Source organism: Leucoraja erinacea, chromosome 8 (genome assembly GCF_028641065.1).
Source record: "Leucoraja erinacea ecotype New England chromosome 8, Leri_hhj_1, whole genome shotgun sequence".
Classification (NCBI taxonomy): Eukaryota; Metazoa; Chordata; class Chondrichthyes; order Rajiformes; family Rajidae; genus Leucoraja; species Leucoraja erinaceus.
The window spans coordinates 68,824,672-68,841,276 of record NC_073384.1 but is presented as its reverse complement, the minus strand read 5'-3'; the positions used below and the strand labels follow the sequence as shown (position 1 = coordinate 68,841,276).

The 16,605-nt window shown below is 44.1% G+C and overlaps 1 protein-coding gene across 2 annotated transcripts in view; it reads left to right on the top strand.

Annotated features, from left to right (window-relative positions):
* Positions 1 to 16,605, top strand: part of ttc27 (tetratricopeptide repeat domain 27) — a 154,248-nt gene that overhangs the window by 94,551 nt on the left and 43,092 nt on the right. For both annotated transcript variants that reach the window (XM_055639932.1, XM_055639931.1), the window contains exons 10-12: positions 2,927 to 3,040; positions 10,946 to 11,041; positions 11,193 to 11,315. In XM_055639932.1, coding sequence (XP_055495907.1) covers positions 2,927 to 3,040; positions 10,946 to 11,041; positions 11,193 to 11,315 — 333 coding nt within the window. The remainder of the gene's footprint in view (positions 1 to 2,926; positions 3,041 to 10,945; positions 11,042 to 11,192; positions 11,316 to 16,605) is intronic.

Genomic DNA, 16,605 nt, shown 5'->3' with positions numbered 1-16,605 from the left:
GGCTCTGAGGGTCAGCGGGCAAGGGAATAGAGTCAAGAGTGATCCCGGATAGAACAACAACATTCTTACTTGCAGGAGTACAACAGAACGTGTACACAGAAAACAATGTAATAAACGAGAAAATGAGTTCAGCGTGTGTATACAGGGCTCTCACTTAACTTTTTTTCCCTGTTGCCAGCCGGGCAACCATGACAGCTTTTTAGGTTGCCAAATGACAGTTTAGGTGGTCATTTAAGACGGCTTGCATGACACGTGCGATAATGTGCTCGAACGAAGTGCGCAGTTACCAGTCGGAATTATGCTCAATGAAACATTCACATATTATTTCTGCTTCGAATAAAGTCACAAACTAAACATATTCACCAATCAAGACATGATATATACCACAATGACATGCAGCAAAATTATAATACAGTATCTCAACTCTTTTTACACATTGCAGTTAATGCAATTTCTATTAGTTCTTTCCACTTCCAAACAAAAAATATGGTTGGATTATTCAGCGTATGATCAACCTGTGGCAACAAATCCTGGACCATGGTAACATATATGATAACCAGGCACGCTACAGATTGATGCAAGCATGTTCTCTGTGAAGGACCGAAAATTACCATGACATGGCCATACCATAGGTCGTTATTGCTATTGGTACAGAAACACTCAGGTTTCCCACATAATTTATCCATTACAAAATATACAGGTTACAAGGAAATTTCTAAAGGCATTTTATGATAATAGCTGTTCAAACCGACTATACCCATCTGACTGGTTAAACATTACACTAACTGACAAGAGATGGCCAAAGGACATAACTGCAGCAAATGTTCTTTTGGTAATATGTTTAAAGGTGTCAAAACACCACATTACCGGACATTCAGATTAGATGTATGTGTTGTGAACAGCAATGAAGATACCCAGTTTGAACGCACCAGATTAAAAAAAATGACTGATAAACGCTGTTTCCATCATTCCCACTTCAGAATTAACGTTAAAATTTCAACTGAAATATTTCCTGACCAAATATTGACCGACTGTAGAAGTAAAACTTGGATAAATCCAACGTATAGTTGTGAATGTTGCTCGTTAAATAACTACAGTACTGATATTCCATATTAAGAGCATTGATTTGCCGTTAAAATGAATTCTGTAATAACGTGTCAATGGTAGCAGTGACAATTGAACACTGCAGTTTTAATGTTTCACGTGTTCACAATTTTATTATATGGACTAAAACAAATAATAACATTGGGAATGAAAACACATTTGATTGCATTCCGTTATCAAACATAGTCAATGTTCGCTCTGAAGACATTTCCAGCACAATAGGGTCAGAGAGGGGGTGTGTGTGAATCAGTGCGGGTGGGGGTGGATAGATGGGGGGGGGGGGGGGGGGGGAAGGGGGGGTTGGAAGGGGGTTGAGAAGGCAATCTGTGCGGAATGGATGGATTGAGGCAGGGAATTAGTACGTGTTGGTTGGAGTAGGTAAAATTGCGAGGGGAGTGCACGGGGGATGTCAGTAGTGTGAATGGGGGGGAATGGGGGGGGGGTCAGTACAGGATGAATGGGGGGTTCAGTACAGGATGAATAGGAGATCAGTATGGGATGAATGTGGTGGATCAGTGCAGGATGAATGGGGGGATCAGTGCAGGATGAATGGGGGGGTACGGAATGGGGGGTCATCAGTACAAGATGAATGGGGGATCAGTAAAAGATGAATGGGGGGGAGGGGTACATTAAAGGATGAAATGGGGGATCAGTACAGGATGAATGAGGGGATCAGTACAGGGTGAATGGAGAAGTGCAGGATGGATGAGAAGGAGGGTAAGTGCAGGATGAATTGGGGGACCAGTGTAGGATGGATGGGTGGGTGGCAGGAAAATCAATGCGAGGTGGATAGGGTGATCAACGCAGGATGAATAGATTGGGGGGTAGAATGGGGAGGGGAGCACAGGGGATGTCAGTAAGGACTGAATAGAGAGCGGAATGGGGATCAGTGCGGTATGGAGGAGGGGTCCCAGGATAAGGGTGGAGGGGGGCATACAAGAGAGAGAGAGGGTGGAGGTGGGTAGGAAGGAAGGAAGGTCAGCGCTCCTCGGACAACATCCCTGTCCAACGGCAACTGCCTTGGCCGTCCCTGTCCAATGCCAAGTGCCGCCGCCAACAGGGGAGGCGGTTGGGATCTCCTCGCCACCGCCTCCCCTCCTCCGCCAGCCAACAGCAAGGTGCGGGACCTCTGCTGTTTGTGATATTTATATACTGTAAATGACCTAAATAAATGTGTAGGAAAGAACTGCAGATGCTGATTTAAATCGAAGGTAGACACAAAATGCAGGAGTAACTCAGTTGGTGAGGCAGCATCTCTGGAGAGAAGGAATGGGTGACATTTCGGGTCGAGACCCTTCTTCAGACTGATGTCGGGGAGTGGACGGGACAAAGATAGAATGTAGGTGGAGACAGTAAGACTGGTGGGAGAACTGGGAAGGGGGAGGGGATGGAGAGAGAGGGAAAGCAAGGGCTATTTGAAGTTAGAGAAGTCAATGTTCATACCGCTGGGATGTAAGCTTCCCAAACAAAATATGAGGTGCTGTTCCTCCAATTTGCGCCGGGCCTCACTATGACAATGGAGGAGGCCCAGGACTAAAAGGTCAGATTGAGAATGGGAGGGCGAGTTGAAGTGCTGATCAACCAGGAATGAACCCAGCAGTATCAGCTTAACTTGGCATCATGTTCAACACCAACATTGTGGGCCAAAAGGCTCGTTCCTGTACTGTACTGCCCTACATTCTATGTATTTTGATTTACAGCTGGAATTGGAATTGTGTGTGTATGTATGTTTTCAAACTATGCATTATCAAATTTTAGTTACCGGGAACATGCCTAATTTTTCAGATAATGATAGTATATATTTTGTTTCTTGATGTTTCAGTATATATTGTCGCAGCCAAAGTTCTGGGCCATTCAGGTAACTACTCTCATGATGAGGACAAAACTGGAGAAAGGCAATAGTCGGCGGATTGAGCGGGCAATGAAGCAGACTCAGGTAGGACCTCACTTCTGCTGTGTTTACAAATGTTTACCAGCTTCCCCAAGCTAACAATCATCCATTCTACATTTTCATTGAACTTCGTCCCCTTTGATGTCTCATTTTCACAACTTACCCGACCCTATCTCAAGTGTCTCCCTCTCCTGTGACTCTCAGTCTGAAGAAGGGTCTCGACCTGAAACGTCACCCATTCCTTCTCTCCAGACATGATGCCTGTCCCGCTGAGTTACTCCAGCTTTTTGTATCTATCTTCGGTGTAAACCAGCATCTGTAGTTCCTTCCCACACATCTCCAGCTTTACATACTGTGTGTGAAGAATCAGGAAACAAGTCAGAAAGAACTGATAATAGGGCAGCATGGTGGCGCAGCTGTAGAGCTACTGCTTACAGCGCTAGAGACCCGGGTTTGATCCCGACTACAGCGCTGTCTGTACGGAGTTTGTATGTTCCTCCCGTGACCTGCGTGGGTTTTCTCCGAGATCTTCAGTTTCCTCCCACAATCCAAAGATGTATAGTTTTGTAGGTTAATTGGCTTGGTATAAAATGTAAAATTGTTCCTAGTGCGTGTAGTGTAGTGTTAATGTGCGGGAATCGCTGGTGGGTGCGGACTCGGTGGGCTGAAGGGCCTGATTCCATGCTGTACCTGTAAACTAAACTAAACTACAAAGTTATAGCAGCCCCATGTCCTTTAACATGAGAGGAGGCGAAATTGGCACTTAGTTAAAGTGATCACTATATATTAAGAAGAATGACCTATGAAGAATATAAATGTCTGAAGAAAGAAGGGTCAGCCATCCATTTTCTCCAGAGATGCTGCCTGGTCCACTGAGTAACTCCAGCACTTTGCATCGATCTTTTATACTGAGAAGCATTCCCCTTAGTTGTGACCTGGAATTATAGATCCCACAGAGGACCTGCGCTATGAACACAACATCATAAAGGCGACACGGTGGCGCAGCGGTAGAGTTGCTGCCTCACAGTGCCTGAGACCTGGGTTCGATCCCGACCACGCGTGCTGTCGGTACGGAGTTTGTTCGTTTCTCCCGTGACAGCGTGGGTTTTTCTCGAGATGTTCGGTTTCCTCCCACACACCAAAGACGTACAGGTTTGTAGGTTCATTGGCTTGGCATAACTGTAATATTATCCCTCGTGCGTGTAGGGTAATGTTAATGTGCGGGGATCGCTGGTCGGCGCGGACTCAGTGCGTCGAAAGGCCTGTCTCCGCGCTGTGTCTCTAAACTAAACTAAACATCCTGCTTCACCGTAAATCTATGTGGCACCTAAGTGAAACATTTTGCTCTCACTGTTTATCGATAGTGCTTGATAGTCGTGCAAACGTAACATTCAGGAAGTTGTTTGATGAGATTAAGATTTCCTTTGCAATACAAATTACTTTTAATATCTAGAATTAGAATTTGGAGATTCAAATCAAATGGGAAGATATATCACTTCTGCTGGCAAATAAAGTTTATCATTGGAGAAAATAATGTCAGCATTGAAGAAGAATCTGTCAGGCAGCCACTTAAAATCTCTGTAAATCATTGTAATTGATGTAAGCATGGCAGACAACCCATTGAGAGGCGAATTTTCAGATACTCTTCTTTTGGTGATGTTGATTGAAAAATAATTCAAAACGAAGTAAATCAAAATAAATCAGGCTGGAAAGGGTCCAGTGAAGATTTGCGAGGATGTTGTCAGGACTAGAGGGTGTGAGCTATTGGGAGAGGGTCGAGTATGCTGGGACTCTATTCCTTGGAGCGCAGGAGGATGAGGGGTGATCTTATAGAGATGTATAAAATCATGAGATTAATAGATCGGGAAGATGCAGTCTTTTGCCCAGAGTAGGTGAATCGAGGACCAGAGGGCATAGGTTTAAGGTGAAGGGGAAAAGATTTAATGAAAATCTGAAGGGCAACTTTTCCACACAAAGGGTGGTGGGTGTATGAAGCAAGCTGCCAGAGGAGGTAGTTGAGGTTGGGACTATTCCAACATTTAAGAAACAGTTAGAACATGGATAGGACAGGTTTGGGGGGATAGGGACCAAGTGCAGGCAGGTGGGACTAGTATAGCTGGGACATGGTGGCAGGTGTGGGCAAGTTGGGCCGAAGGACCTGTTTCCACACTGTCTCACTCTATGACTATGAAAAGCTGGAGTAACTCAGCGGGACAGGCAGCATCTCTGGAGAGAAGGAATGGGTGACGTTTCGGGACGAGACCTTTCTTCAGTCTGAAGAACTGAAACGTCACCAATTCCTTCTATCCAGTAATGCTGCCTGTCCCGCTGAGTTACTCCAGCTTTTTGCGTCAATTTTCGGTTTAAACCAGCATCTGCAGTTCCTTGTGTCTAACATACATTAGGACCAGTATATGCCAAAGAAAAGACAGGCAGGGAAATGTTAAGGAATATAAGAAAGCTGAAAAAGTGTGTTTATTTCAATGAAAGGAGCATTGTAACTAAGGCAGACCAACCTGTGGCCAAATGATGTTATGGCCAGTGCAGAAATGTGGTTGCGAGAGGGACACGACTGGCAGCTCTTCGTTCTAGGGACTTGATGTTTCAGAAGTGATAGAGAGGGATGTAAAAGAGGTGAAGGAGTTATTAGAAAATATGTGCAGGAGGAGGCCATTTGGCCCTTCGAGCCAGCACCACTTGAACATTGAAAAATAATGCAACAGTGACACTCAGAAAAGACATATGAGTGGAGTTCAAAAATAAGAAAGATGCAAGCAATCTTACAGGATTGTAGTCAGTGCCTCACCAGAGTCAGCAGGAGATGGAGGAACAGATATGTGGACAGATTACCAAAAGATGCCAGAGCAACAGGATTGTCGTCCCGGGAGATTTTAATTTCCCCACTATTGACTGGGATTGGCTAGTGCCAAAGGCTTAGATAAGGACCAATTCATTAGGTGTATCCACGATGGAATTCTGGACAAAACCCTGTCTCGGAGATCTACGGACAATTCCTTTGGCTTCATGGCTTGGTTTTTGCTCTGACATGCACTGTCAACTGTGGGACCTTATATAGACAGGTGTGTGCCTTTCCAAATCATGTCCAGTCAATTTAATTAACCACTGGTGGACTCCAATCAAGTTGTAGAAACATCTCAAGGATAATCAATGGAAACAGGATGAACCTAAGCTCAATTTTGAGTGTCATAGCAAAGGGTCTGAATACTTATGTAAATGTGATATTTCAGTTATTTCTTTTGAATTACTTTGCGAACATTTCTAAACATCTGTTTTTGCTTCTTCATTCTGGGGTATTGTGTGTAGATGATAAAAATGAATTGAATCCATTTTAAATTAAGGCTGTAACAAAATGTGGTAATTTAAGTTTTGCAGTGGCAAGCTAGTGAGATTTCTGAGAATATCAGTGAGAATAAGACAGTGAGGAAAGAGATGGTGGGAGCAGGGCTAAAAACATTCATGAAGAATTAAAGTTGAAATATAGACAAAAATCAAAGTGAAGAAACCCATGAGTGAAAAAGTAAAGAGATGGAGGTGATGAAGAGAGCACAAAGGAGGAATATGCATGTAGCTGTCAATGGATCCCAAAATGTCAGTGTCTGAAGAAGGGTTCCCACCCGAAACGTCACCGTTCCTTTTCTCTGATTTGCTCCAGCACTTTGTGTCTATCTTCAGTATAAACCAGCATCTGCAGTTCTTTCCTACAGATTTCAGTTCCTGTTGGATTTCATCTGTTGAATCAATCAGATTTTGTGAAATTCGTCGAAATAGTGAAATCTAAGGAGTTTTTTTAAATGAAAAGTCGATATTAATCTACAATATCTACTTTAGTTTAGTTTACTTTAGAGATACTCGCGGAAACAGGCCCTTCTACCCACCGAGTCCACACCGACATGCGATCGATCCCCGCAGCAGTAGCACAGTTCTCCACACTAGAGAGAATTGACAGTTACGGTTTATTGTCACAAAGAAACATAGAAACATAGAAAATAGGTGCAGGACTAGCCATTCGGCCCTTCGAGCCAGCACCGCCATTCAATATGATCATGGCTGATCATCCAACTCAGTATCCTGTACCTGCCTTCTCTCTATTAAATATAGCCAATGAACTGGCCTCAACTACCTTCTGTGGCAGAGAATTCCACTGATTCACCACTCTCTGTGTGAAAAATGTTTTTCTCATCTCATTCCCCCTTATCCTTAAACTGTGACCCCTTGTTCTGGACTTCCCCAACATCGGGAACAATCTTCCTACATTTAGCCTGTCCAACCCCTCACATGTGCTGAGGTACAGTGAAAAGCTTTTGTTGCGTGCTATCCAGCCAGCAGAAAGACAATACATGATTACAATGTCACATCTTTACCGAAGCCAATTAACCTACAAACCTGTATGTCTTTGGAGTGTGGGAGGAAACCAGAGCGCCCGTAGAAAACACACGCGGTCACAGGGAGAACGGGCAAACTCCGTACATGCCATAGTCGGGATCGAACCCGGATATCTGCTGCTGAAAGGCAGCAACTCTACTGCTGTGCCACCATGCTGCTAGGTTCTTAGAAGCTACACCATAATTAATAAATCATAATGCAACAAAAATGAAGAGATTTGAAACATTGTTGGCCCTTCTCTAAACCGTTTACTGGCCCATCAATATCTTTCATCATGGAAGAGGAACAAACTCCAGGGGTGGTATTTCTTCATATTGAACAGCATTATTGTATCTCTTCAAAATTTTAAGGATGGATTGTATTCAGTACAGAAGGTAACAAAAAGGGCAATACTGGGTGAAAAGATGAAATACAAGGGTAAGCTGGCCAAGAATATCAAGAAGCTTTTTTAGGTGTGTTAAGAGAAAAAGATTAGTAAAGACAAATGTGGGTCCCTTGAAGGCAGGAACAAGTGAAATTATTATGGGGGAGCAAGGAAATGGCCAGAGGAGTTGCACAGGGTACTTTGGTTCTGTCTTCATTCTCGGTGGAAGTAACACAAACTATGTCGCTCCCAGATGTAAATGCACGTTGTAGACTGTACACTGACAATGACAATTAAAATTGAATCTGAATCTGAAATGGCAGAGGAGTTCCACAGGTACTTTGGTTCTGTCTTCATTCTGGAAGACACAAACAATCTCCCAGATGTACTAGAGGACAGAGGATCGAGGGAGATAGAGGAACTGAAAGAAATTTGCATTAGGCGAGAAATAGTATTGGGTAGACTGATGGGACTGAAGGATGATAAATCCCCAGGGCCTGAAGGTCTGCATCCCAGGCAGGCACATGCCGTGAGTAATTAGTCAGGATAGGCAGTGGCTTTTAAAAATCGTGAAAACCGCGCATGCGCAGATTATTCGCTCCCCGGCGAGCTGTCTGTCGGCTTTTTTTTTTAAATCTTGGAAACCGCGCGTGCGCACATTGTTCTCTCGACTTTTATCAAGTAATTTGTCTTCAATAGGCCCTATCTCTTAATAAAGTATTTAAAAACATATAGCTCAAAGAAATTTACTTACCATATTATTTGTAGACAAAATCCATTCTTCTCTCTTTGTTTCCTGTTGTACCAAGCTGTTTTAAATGTTCTAATTATTTTTGTTCCTTTGCGCTGTTGAAGTACTTTAAGTTCCGGCGTTGGTCTGCCATTTTCAATAATTTTGGTCTTTTCCTCGTAAGTTTGCTTAGAGAAATTCTTCAGATAATCACTATCCATCTTTGAAAAACCCGCCAAGAAACTTGCGCATGCGCAGTAGGCTGGTGCGCCTGTGCAGTGCGCAATGCTGCACATGCCCGCAGTCCACGGTGTAAAGGCAGAATTTCAGCTGCCTTTACGGACCGTTGCTACTGATGGCTTGAAGCAGCGTCGACGGCACGTGAGTAGCACTAACTTCCGCGTTTTAAATGTACTGCGGATGAAAGGCACGGGAGAATTATGCCTGCCTAAGAGATCGATCTCTTAAGGAAGCACAATTCTACCGTGCCTTTACTATTTATGACCATTTTATATATGTTTTATATATATTTTATATATATAAAATAATGGCCATTTTGTAATTTTAGTCAGGGTAGGCACTGCCTACCCTGCCTACCCTGACGGCATGTGCCTGATCCCAGGGTACTCAAGAAGGTAGCTCTAGAAATAGTGGATGCATTGGTGATCATTTTCCAATGTTCTACAGATTCAGGATCAGTTCCTGTGGATTGGAGGGTAGCTAATGTTATCCCACTTTTCAAGAAAGGAGCGAGAGAGAGAACGGGGAATTACAGACCAGTTAGCCTGACTTCGGTGGTGGGAAAGATGCTGGAGTCAATTATTAAAGACGTAATAACGGAGCATTTGGATAGCAGTAAAAGGATTAGTCCAAGTCAACATGGATTTATGAAGGGGATTACTTCTTGACTAATCTTCTGGAATTTTTTGAGGATGTGACAAATAAAATGGATGAAGGAGAGCCAGTGGATGTAGTGTATCTGGACTTTCAGAAAAAAAGCCTTTGATAAGGCTTCCCAGTAAAGAGGTCCCTCTGCATTAGTGGGCCAAAATTAGAGCACATCTGGTATTGGGGTCTCCTATTGACATGGATAGTAGAATTGATGTTTGGCAGACAGGAAACATAAGAGTAGGAGATTGGATAACGGGCGCCCTGTCAGAATTTAGATGGCAGGGCAGTGGCAAGTGGAGCTGATGCAAGGTCCCTCGGTGTTGGGGATCGATGAGAAACTATTTACCCAGATATATAATAATGATTCTTTACGATGATGGGCCAAATTGGAAAAGTAACATTAGGTAAGCTATAGCGGAATCAAGGGAAGGGGCAGGCACGGGATGCTGGTTTGTGGATGATCAGCCATGATCACAATGAATGGCGGTGCTGGCTTGAAGGGCCGAATGGCCTCCTCCTGCACCTATTTTCTGTTTCTGTATTTCTATGTTTCTACACTTTAGATAGGTGGGTGGTAATCTCACAGGTAGAAGCAGGGGTAGACAATTCAACCTGGTACCATGTCCAGTAAAAGTCACAAGGATAGGACTAGAATTGGGCCATTCAGCCCATCAAATCTACTCCGCCATTCAACAATGGTGATATATCTCTCCCTCCTAACCCCATTCTCCTGCCTTATCCCGATACCCTCTGACCCCTGTAACTGATCAAGAATCTATCTATCTCTGTAGCTGATCTTTTCCGTCATTGCCATTTTTCTGCACCAACTATTTCAATAGCATGTAACAATATTGGAGACGTCTTGGATATAGAAATGCAACGATTTATTCTGCTCTGGGTGAAGTTTTTTATCCTCTGTTTTGAGTGGCTAATCTCTTCGTTAGTGATTGTCCTGTGAGTTTGAACGGCCAGTTGAGAGAAATATCACTTCAGCAAGTACGCATAATCCTTCAGACTTCAGTAGATTTCAATGAGGTCATCTCATTTGTCTACGGTGGTCACGGTGGAGCAGCGGTAGAGTTGCGAATGCAGCGCTGGAGACCCGGGTTCGATCCCAACTACGGATGCTCTCTGTACGGAGTTTGTACGTTCTCCCTGTGACCTGTCCCCACATCAGTCTGAAGAAGGGGTTCGGCCCGAAACGTTGCCTATTTCCTTTGCTCCATAGATGCTGTTGCACCCGCTGAGTTTCTCCAGCACTTTTGTCTACCTCCCTGTGACCTGAGTGGGTTTTCTCCGAGATCTTCGGTTTCCTCCTGCATTTCAAAGCCGTACAAGTTTATAGGGTAATTGGCTGAGAATAAATGTAAATTATCCCTAGTGTGTGCGGGATATTGTTAATATGCAGGGATCGCTGGTCGGTGGGGACACGTTGGACAGTTTCTGCACTGTATCTCTAAACTAAACAAAACTACTGTCCTCGCTGAGATCAGCTTATGCATTATATTGTGAAAGTGGCTGAACTACTGTGGAATTAATTCTGATTTCCTTCCTTGTTTAGGTTCTGGCAGATCATTTTGAAGACAAGACCACATCTGTGCTGGAGCGACTAAAGATCTTCCACTGCTGTCATGTGCCTCCACACTATGCAGTTAAGGTGCGCCCACCAATGATTTGTCCATCTCCAGAAAACAGTACCTCTGGACTGCAGCAGCCCTTCTCGCTTGTGTTTTTCCTCCTCCCTTTATATTCCTCCTAAGCTCCGTCCGATTCCTCCCTTTGTAAAGAAGTTATGTTTTCCCTTTTAGCAACAGCTTGCCGCACTCCTGTTGGAATTGGGATGTGTCAGTTCAGCTCTGCAGATCTTCGAGCAGCTAGAGATGTGGGAAGACGTTGTAATATGCCATGAAAGAAGTGGAAAACATGGAAAGGTTAGACTACATCCAATACTCACGAGTCAAGAGTGTTTTATTGTCATGTGTCCTAGATAGAACAATGAAATTCTTACTTGCAGCAGCACAACAGAATATGTAATCATAGTACACTGTAAACAATATAATAAACGAGGGATAGAAAATGTTCAGTGTGTATATGTACACACACTAATAACGTGCGGTGAGGTCAATGGCTGGGGAGGCACTGGCTAGTATCAGTGGCCCGGCCCTCCCTGTATTGATCACCGCATCTCCCCGGGGAGAGAGAGGGGTGGAGCCGGGGCTGTGTGCGCGAAGCACGGCGACTGAAGGGCTGGAGTGTTGCCCCAGGGCCGTGAGGTAACGACCCACCTCCCCTTCTCCCCCTTCTCCATTCCCCCTCACACCCCCCTCCCCGTCTACCTCTTGCTTCCCCCTCCACCCCTCTACTCTCTCCATCCCTCTCTCCCCCCCTCCATTACTCCAGCGCGGGGCCCTCCAGGCGCGGGGCCCAATTGGGAGCTCTCAGCGGCCCAGAGCCTCCGAATCGGCCACTACAAATCAACGAATCAACCTACCAGTCAGCGCCGCCCGCGGCTGGAAAGTCAGCGCCGCAGCGGTGGAATCCAGTGCTGCGTCGCCGCTGCTGAAGCTAACTAACGTGGAGGGAGAGTGAGGTAGCGTCAATTACGTGGGCTGGGCCTACGTAATTGATGCTCGTTCTCCCTCCACTGGGCTCAAGACACGCCCCCTCAGTGAGGCAGATGTGATCGCTGCCTCCCCTGGTGTTTTTTCATTGCAGTTTTATGACGAGACCAGCGAGCCTAAATTTAAGGTACACAAAAATGCTGGAGAAACTCAGCGGGTGCAGCAGCATCTATGGAGCGAAGGAAATAGGCAACGTTTCGGGCCGAAACCATTCTTCAGACCTAAATTTAATATATTTATACGTGAAATAAGCTACCTGGACTATGGAAGGCGCAGACATGTAATGAAGGGGTTTACAAACATTACATTGGTGACATACATATATATAGTAACAGGCACACACTTATTGATCGCGCTCCATGCAGTTTCTGAGGGGTTGCCCAATCTGAGGGGAGGCTCAGCTCGCCGTTGCCTCACCTCTCATCTCTCCCTGGTTTTGCAGCGATATTGACTATAAAACATAATTAGATTCATATAGAAATGACATTTATAACACAGGTCAGTGGAAAAATCTTTATATTTATTTTATTTTATTATTATTTTTCTTTACTTTTCTTAACAGCTATTTTCATTGGGAGTATGACAGGTGAGGCTCTGCCTCCCCCCCCGCCTCCCCTGACCGCACGTCCCTGACAAACACACATCCATTAGAAATAATTGTCTGGCTGACCTATATGCTCATTATTTGACATGCCATTTAATGGTATTTGATGAATTATTATTTCAATCTGATTGTTCCTAGTAATCAGAAAGCATTTAACTTTGAAAATAAGAGAGGTTTCTGTACAATGTATAATCAATCTTTGACTTTATATATTAGAACATAGCAGGATACAGCTCAGGACCAGGCCGTATGGTCCTCCATGTCTGTGCTGCCTATGGTGCCCATTTAGTTTCAGTTTAGTTTATTGTCTACCGGGGTACAGTGAAAAGCTTTTGTTGCGTGCTATCCAGTCAGCAGAAAGACAATACATGATTACAATCGAACCATTTACAGTGTACAGATACATCATAAGGGATTAACATTTAGTGCAAGGTAAAGCCAGTAAAGTCCGGTCAAGGACAGTCCGAGGGTCTCCAATGCGGTACATAGTAGTTCAGCACTGATCTCTGGTTGTGGTAGGATGGTTCAATTGCCTGATAACAGTTGGGATAAAACTGTCCCTGAATCTGAGGTGTGTGTTTTCACAATTCTATACTTTTTGCCTGATGGGAGAAGAGGGAGTGGCCAGGGTGCGGCTCGTCCTTGATTATGGTGCTGGCCTTACTGAGGCAGCATGAGGTATAAATGGAGTCAATGGACGAGAGGTTGGTTGGTATTGCATCCACAATTCGCTGCAATTTAACTGCACATCTGCCTGCATGCAGCATTATGCCTCCTTTCCATGCCTGCTCATATATCTGTCCAAATACATCTTAAACATTTCTCTCTTACCTGGTTCCACTACTTGTGACAGTGCATTCCACACACCTACCACTCACTGTGTCAAAGAAAATAGCTTCATGATTCTCCTTCAAACTTCCCCCCTTTTACCTTAACGCACTCAAATATATGCTATTTCCATCCTGGGATAAAGCCATCCACCATGACAATGCCTCTCATAATGTTATGAACTTCCAGCTGTCTTTCAACACAAGTAGATAGAGTGGGAAAGAAGGTTTTCAATAAAAGCAGAAGGCATATGGAATGTGTAGGAAGGAACTACAGATGCCGGTTTACACAGAAGATAGACACAAAATGCTGCAGCGGGAAAGACTGCATCACTGGAGAGAAGGAATGGGTGACGTTTCGTGGTCGAGTGTTCTTCAGAATTTCTTCAGTATGTTTCCCGTCATTGGATAAGAATCAGGAATTCATGATGCAACTTTATAGGACTTTGGCTAAGCTGCATTTGGAATATTGCCTGCAGTTCTGCTCAACCTATTATAGGAAGGATGTGGAGGCTATGGAGAGGGTGCAGACGTTTACCAGAATTATGCTTTGATTAGAGGGTATTGGCTCCAGCGAGAGGTTGGACAGACTGGATTATTTTCTCTGGAACGCCAGAGGTTGTTGGCAGATGTGATAGAAGCGAATAAAATTATTAGGGTGGCACAGTGGCGCAGCAACTCTACCACAATTTCAATTCAATTCAATCAATGGGAGAGGTACAGACAGGGTAGACAGTCAGAACCTTTCACCCAGGATGGAAAAATCAAACACTAAAGGGCATAGCTTTAAGGTGAGAGGGGAAAGGTTAAAGGAGATGTTTGAGGCAAGTGTTTTGTACAGGGTGGTGGGTGCCTGGAATGCAGTGTCTCGGGTAGTGGTTGAGGCAGATACGACAGTGGTATTTAAGTGTTTGGGATACCCAAATCAAATGGCGATCACAAAAAGGCAATCCTCCCCCAGCTGCGCACGTGTGGATGGCGCAGCCAACTTACCATTGCGACGCAAGATCCACACGTAGGTATTAGATCAATAGGCCCCAACTGTGCAGGTGCGGACCTATTGGGATACTGTTGTGACGTTGTTGTGATGTCGATCGCGGCTGACGGGCAGGGCAAGTGGAAAAGTGTTTTTTGTAAAATTTCAAATGTTAATAACTTGTAAAATGTAACATCAATCTGAACGATGCACACCACAGGACAATGGTGAGTAAGGTGGGTCACAAATTGTAGCGCTATCGTGTACCATTTTGGCGGAGTTTCCAGAACACGCATGCACGCATACAAACAAACAAATAAACAAGATGAGTATGATATAGTTGAGATCACGGAGACATGGCTCCAGGGTGACCAAGGCTGGGAGCTGAACATCCAGGGATATTCAATATTCAGAAGGGATAAACAGAAATGAAAAGGAGGTGGGGTAGCGTTGCTGGTTAGAGAGGAGATTAACGCAATAGAAAGGAAGAACATTAGCTTGGAGGATGTGGAATCGATATTGGTAGAGCTGCAAAACACTAAGGGGCAGAAAATGCTAGAGGGAGTTGTGTATAGGCCACCTAACAGTAGTAGTGGAGTTGGGGATGGCATCAAACAGGAAATTAGAAATGCGTGCAACAAAGGTAAAACAGTTATAATAGGTTACTTCAATCTACATATAGATTGGGTGAATTAAATTGGCAGGGGTGCTGAGGAAGACGATTTCTTGGAATGTATGCGGGATAGTTTTCTAAACCAACATGTAGTGGAACCAACGAGAGAGCAGGCTATTCTAGACTGAGTAATGAGGAAGGGTTAGTTAGCAGCCTTGTTGTGCGTGGCCCCTTGGGCAAGAGTAACCATAATATGGTTGAGTTCTTCATTAGGATGGAGAGCGGCATAGTTAATTCAGAAATAAGGATTCTGAACTTAAAGAAAGGTAACTTTGAGGGTATGAGACGTGAATTGGCCAAGATAGACTGGCAATTGATTCTTAAAGGGTTGACGGTGGATATGCAATGGAAGGCATTTAAAGACCGCATGGATGAACTACAACAATTGTTCATCCCAGTTTGGCAAAATAATAAATCAGGGAAGGTAGTGTATCCATGGATAACAAGGGAAATCAGGGATAGTATCAAAACAAAAGATGAAGCATACAAATTAGCCAGAAAAATCAGCCTACCAGAGGACTGGGAGAAATTCACAGTCCAGCAGAGGAGGACAAAGGGCTTAATTAGGAAAGGGAAAATAGATTATGAAAGGAAACTGGCAGGGAACATAAAAACTGACTGCAAAAGCTTTTATAGATATGTCAAGAGAAAAAGATTAGTTAAAACAAATGTAGGTCCCTTGCAGTCAGAAACAGGTGAATTGATCATGGTGAACAAGGACATGGCAGACCAATTGAATAACTACTTTGGTTCTGTCTTCACTAAGGAAGTCTGCCGGAAATAGCAGAGGACCGGGGGTCAAATGAGATGGAGGAACTGAGTGAAATCCAGGTCAGTCGGGAAGTGGTGTTAGGTAAATTGAATGGATTAAAGGCCGATGAATCCCCAGGGCCAGATAGGCTGCATCCCAGAGTGCTTAAGGAAGTAGCCCCAGAAATAGTGGATGCATTAGCAATGATTTTTCAAAACTCTTTAGATTCTGGAGTAGTTCCTGAGGATTGGAGGGTAGCTAATGTAACCCCACTTTTTAAAAAGGGAGGGAGAGAGAAAACGGGGAATTACAGACCAGTTAGTCTAACATCGGTAGTCGGGAAAATGCTAGAGTCAGTTATTAAAGATGGGATAGCAGCACATTTGGAAAGTGGTGAAATCATTGGACAAAGTCAGCATGGATTTATGAAAGGTAAATCATGTCTGACGAACCTTATAGAATTTTTCGAGGATGTAACTAGTAGAGTGGATAAGGGAGAACCAGTGGATGTGTTATTTCTGGACTTTCAGAAGGCTTTCGACAAGGTCCCACATAAGAGATTAGTATGCAAACTTAAAGCACACGGTATTGGGGGTTCAGTATTGATGTGGATAGAGAACTGGCTGGCAGACAGGAAGCAAAGAGTAGGAGTAAACGGGTCCTTTTCAAAATGGCAGGCAGTGACTAGTGGGGTACCGCAAGGCTCAGTGCTGGGACCCCAGCTATTTACAATATATATTAATGGTTTGGACGAGGGAATTGAATGTAA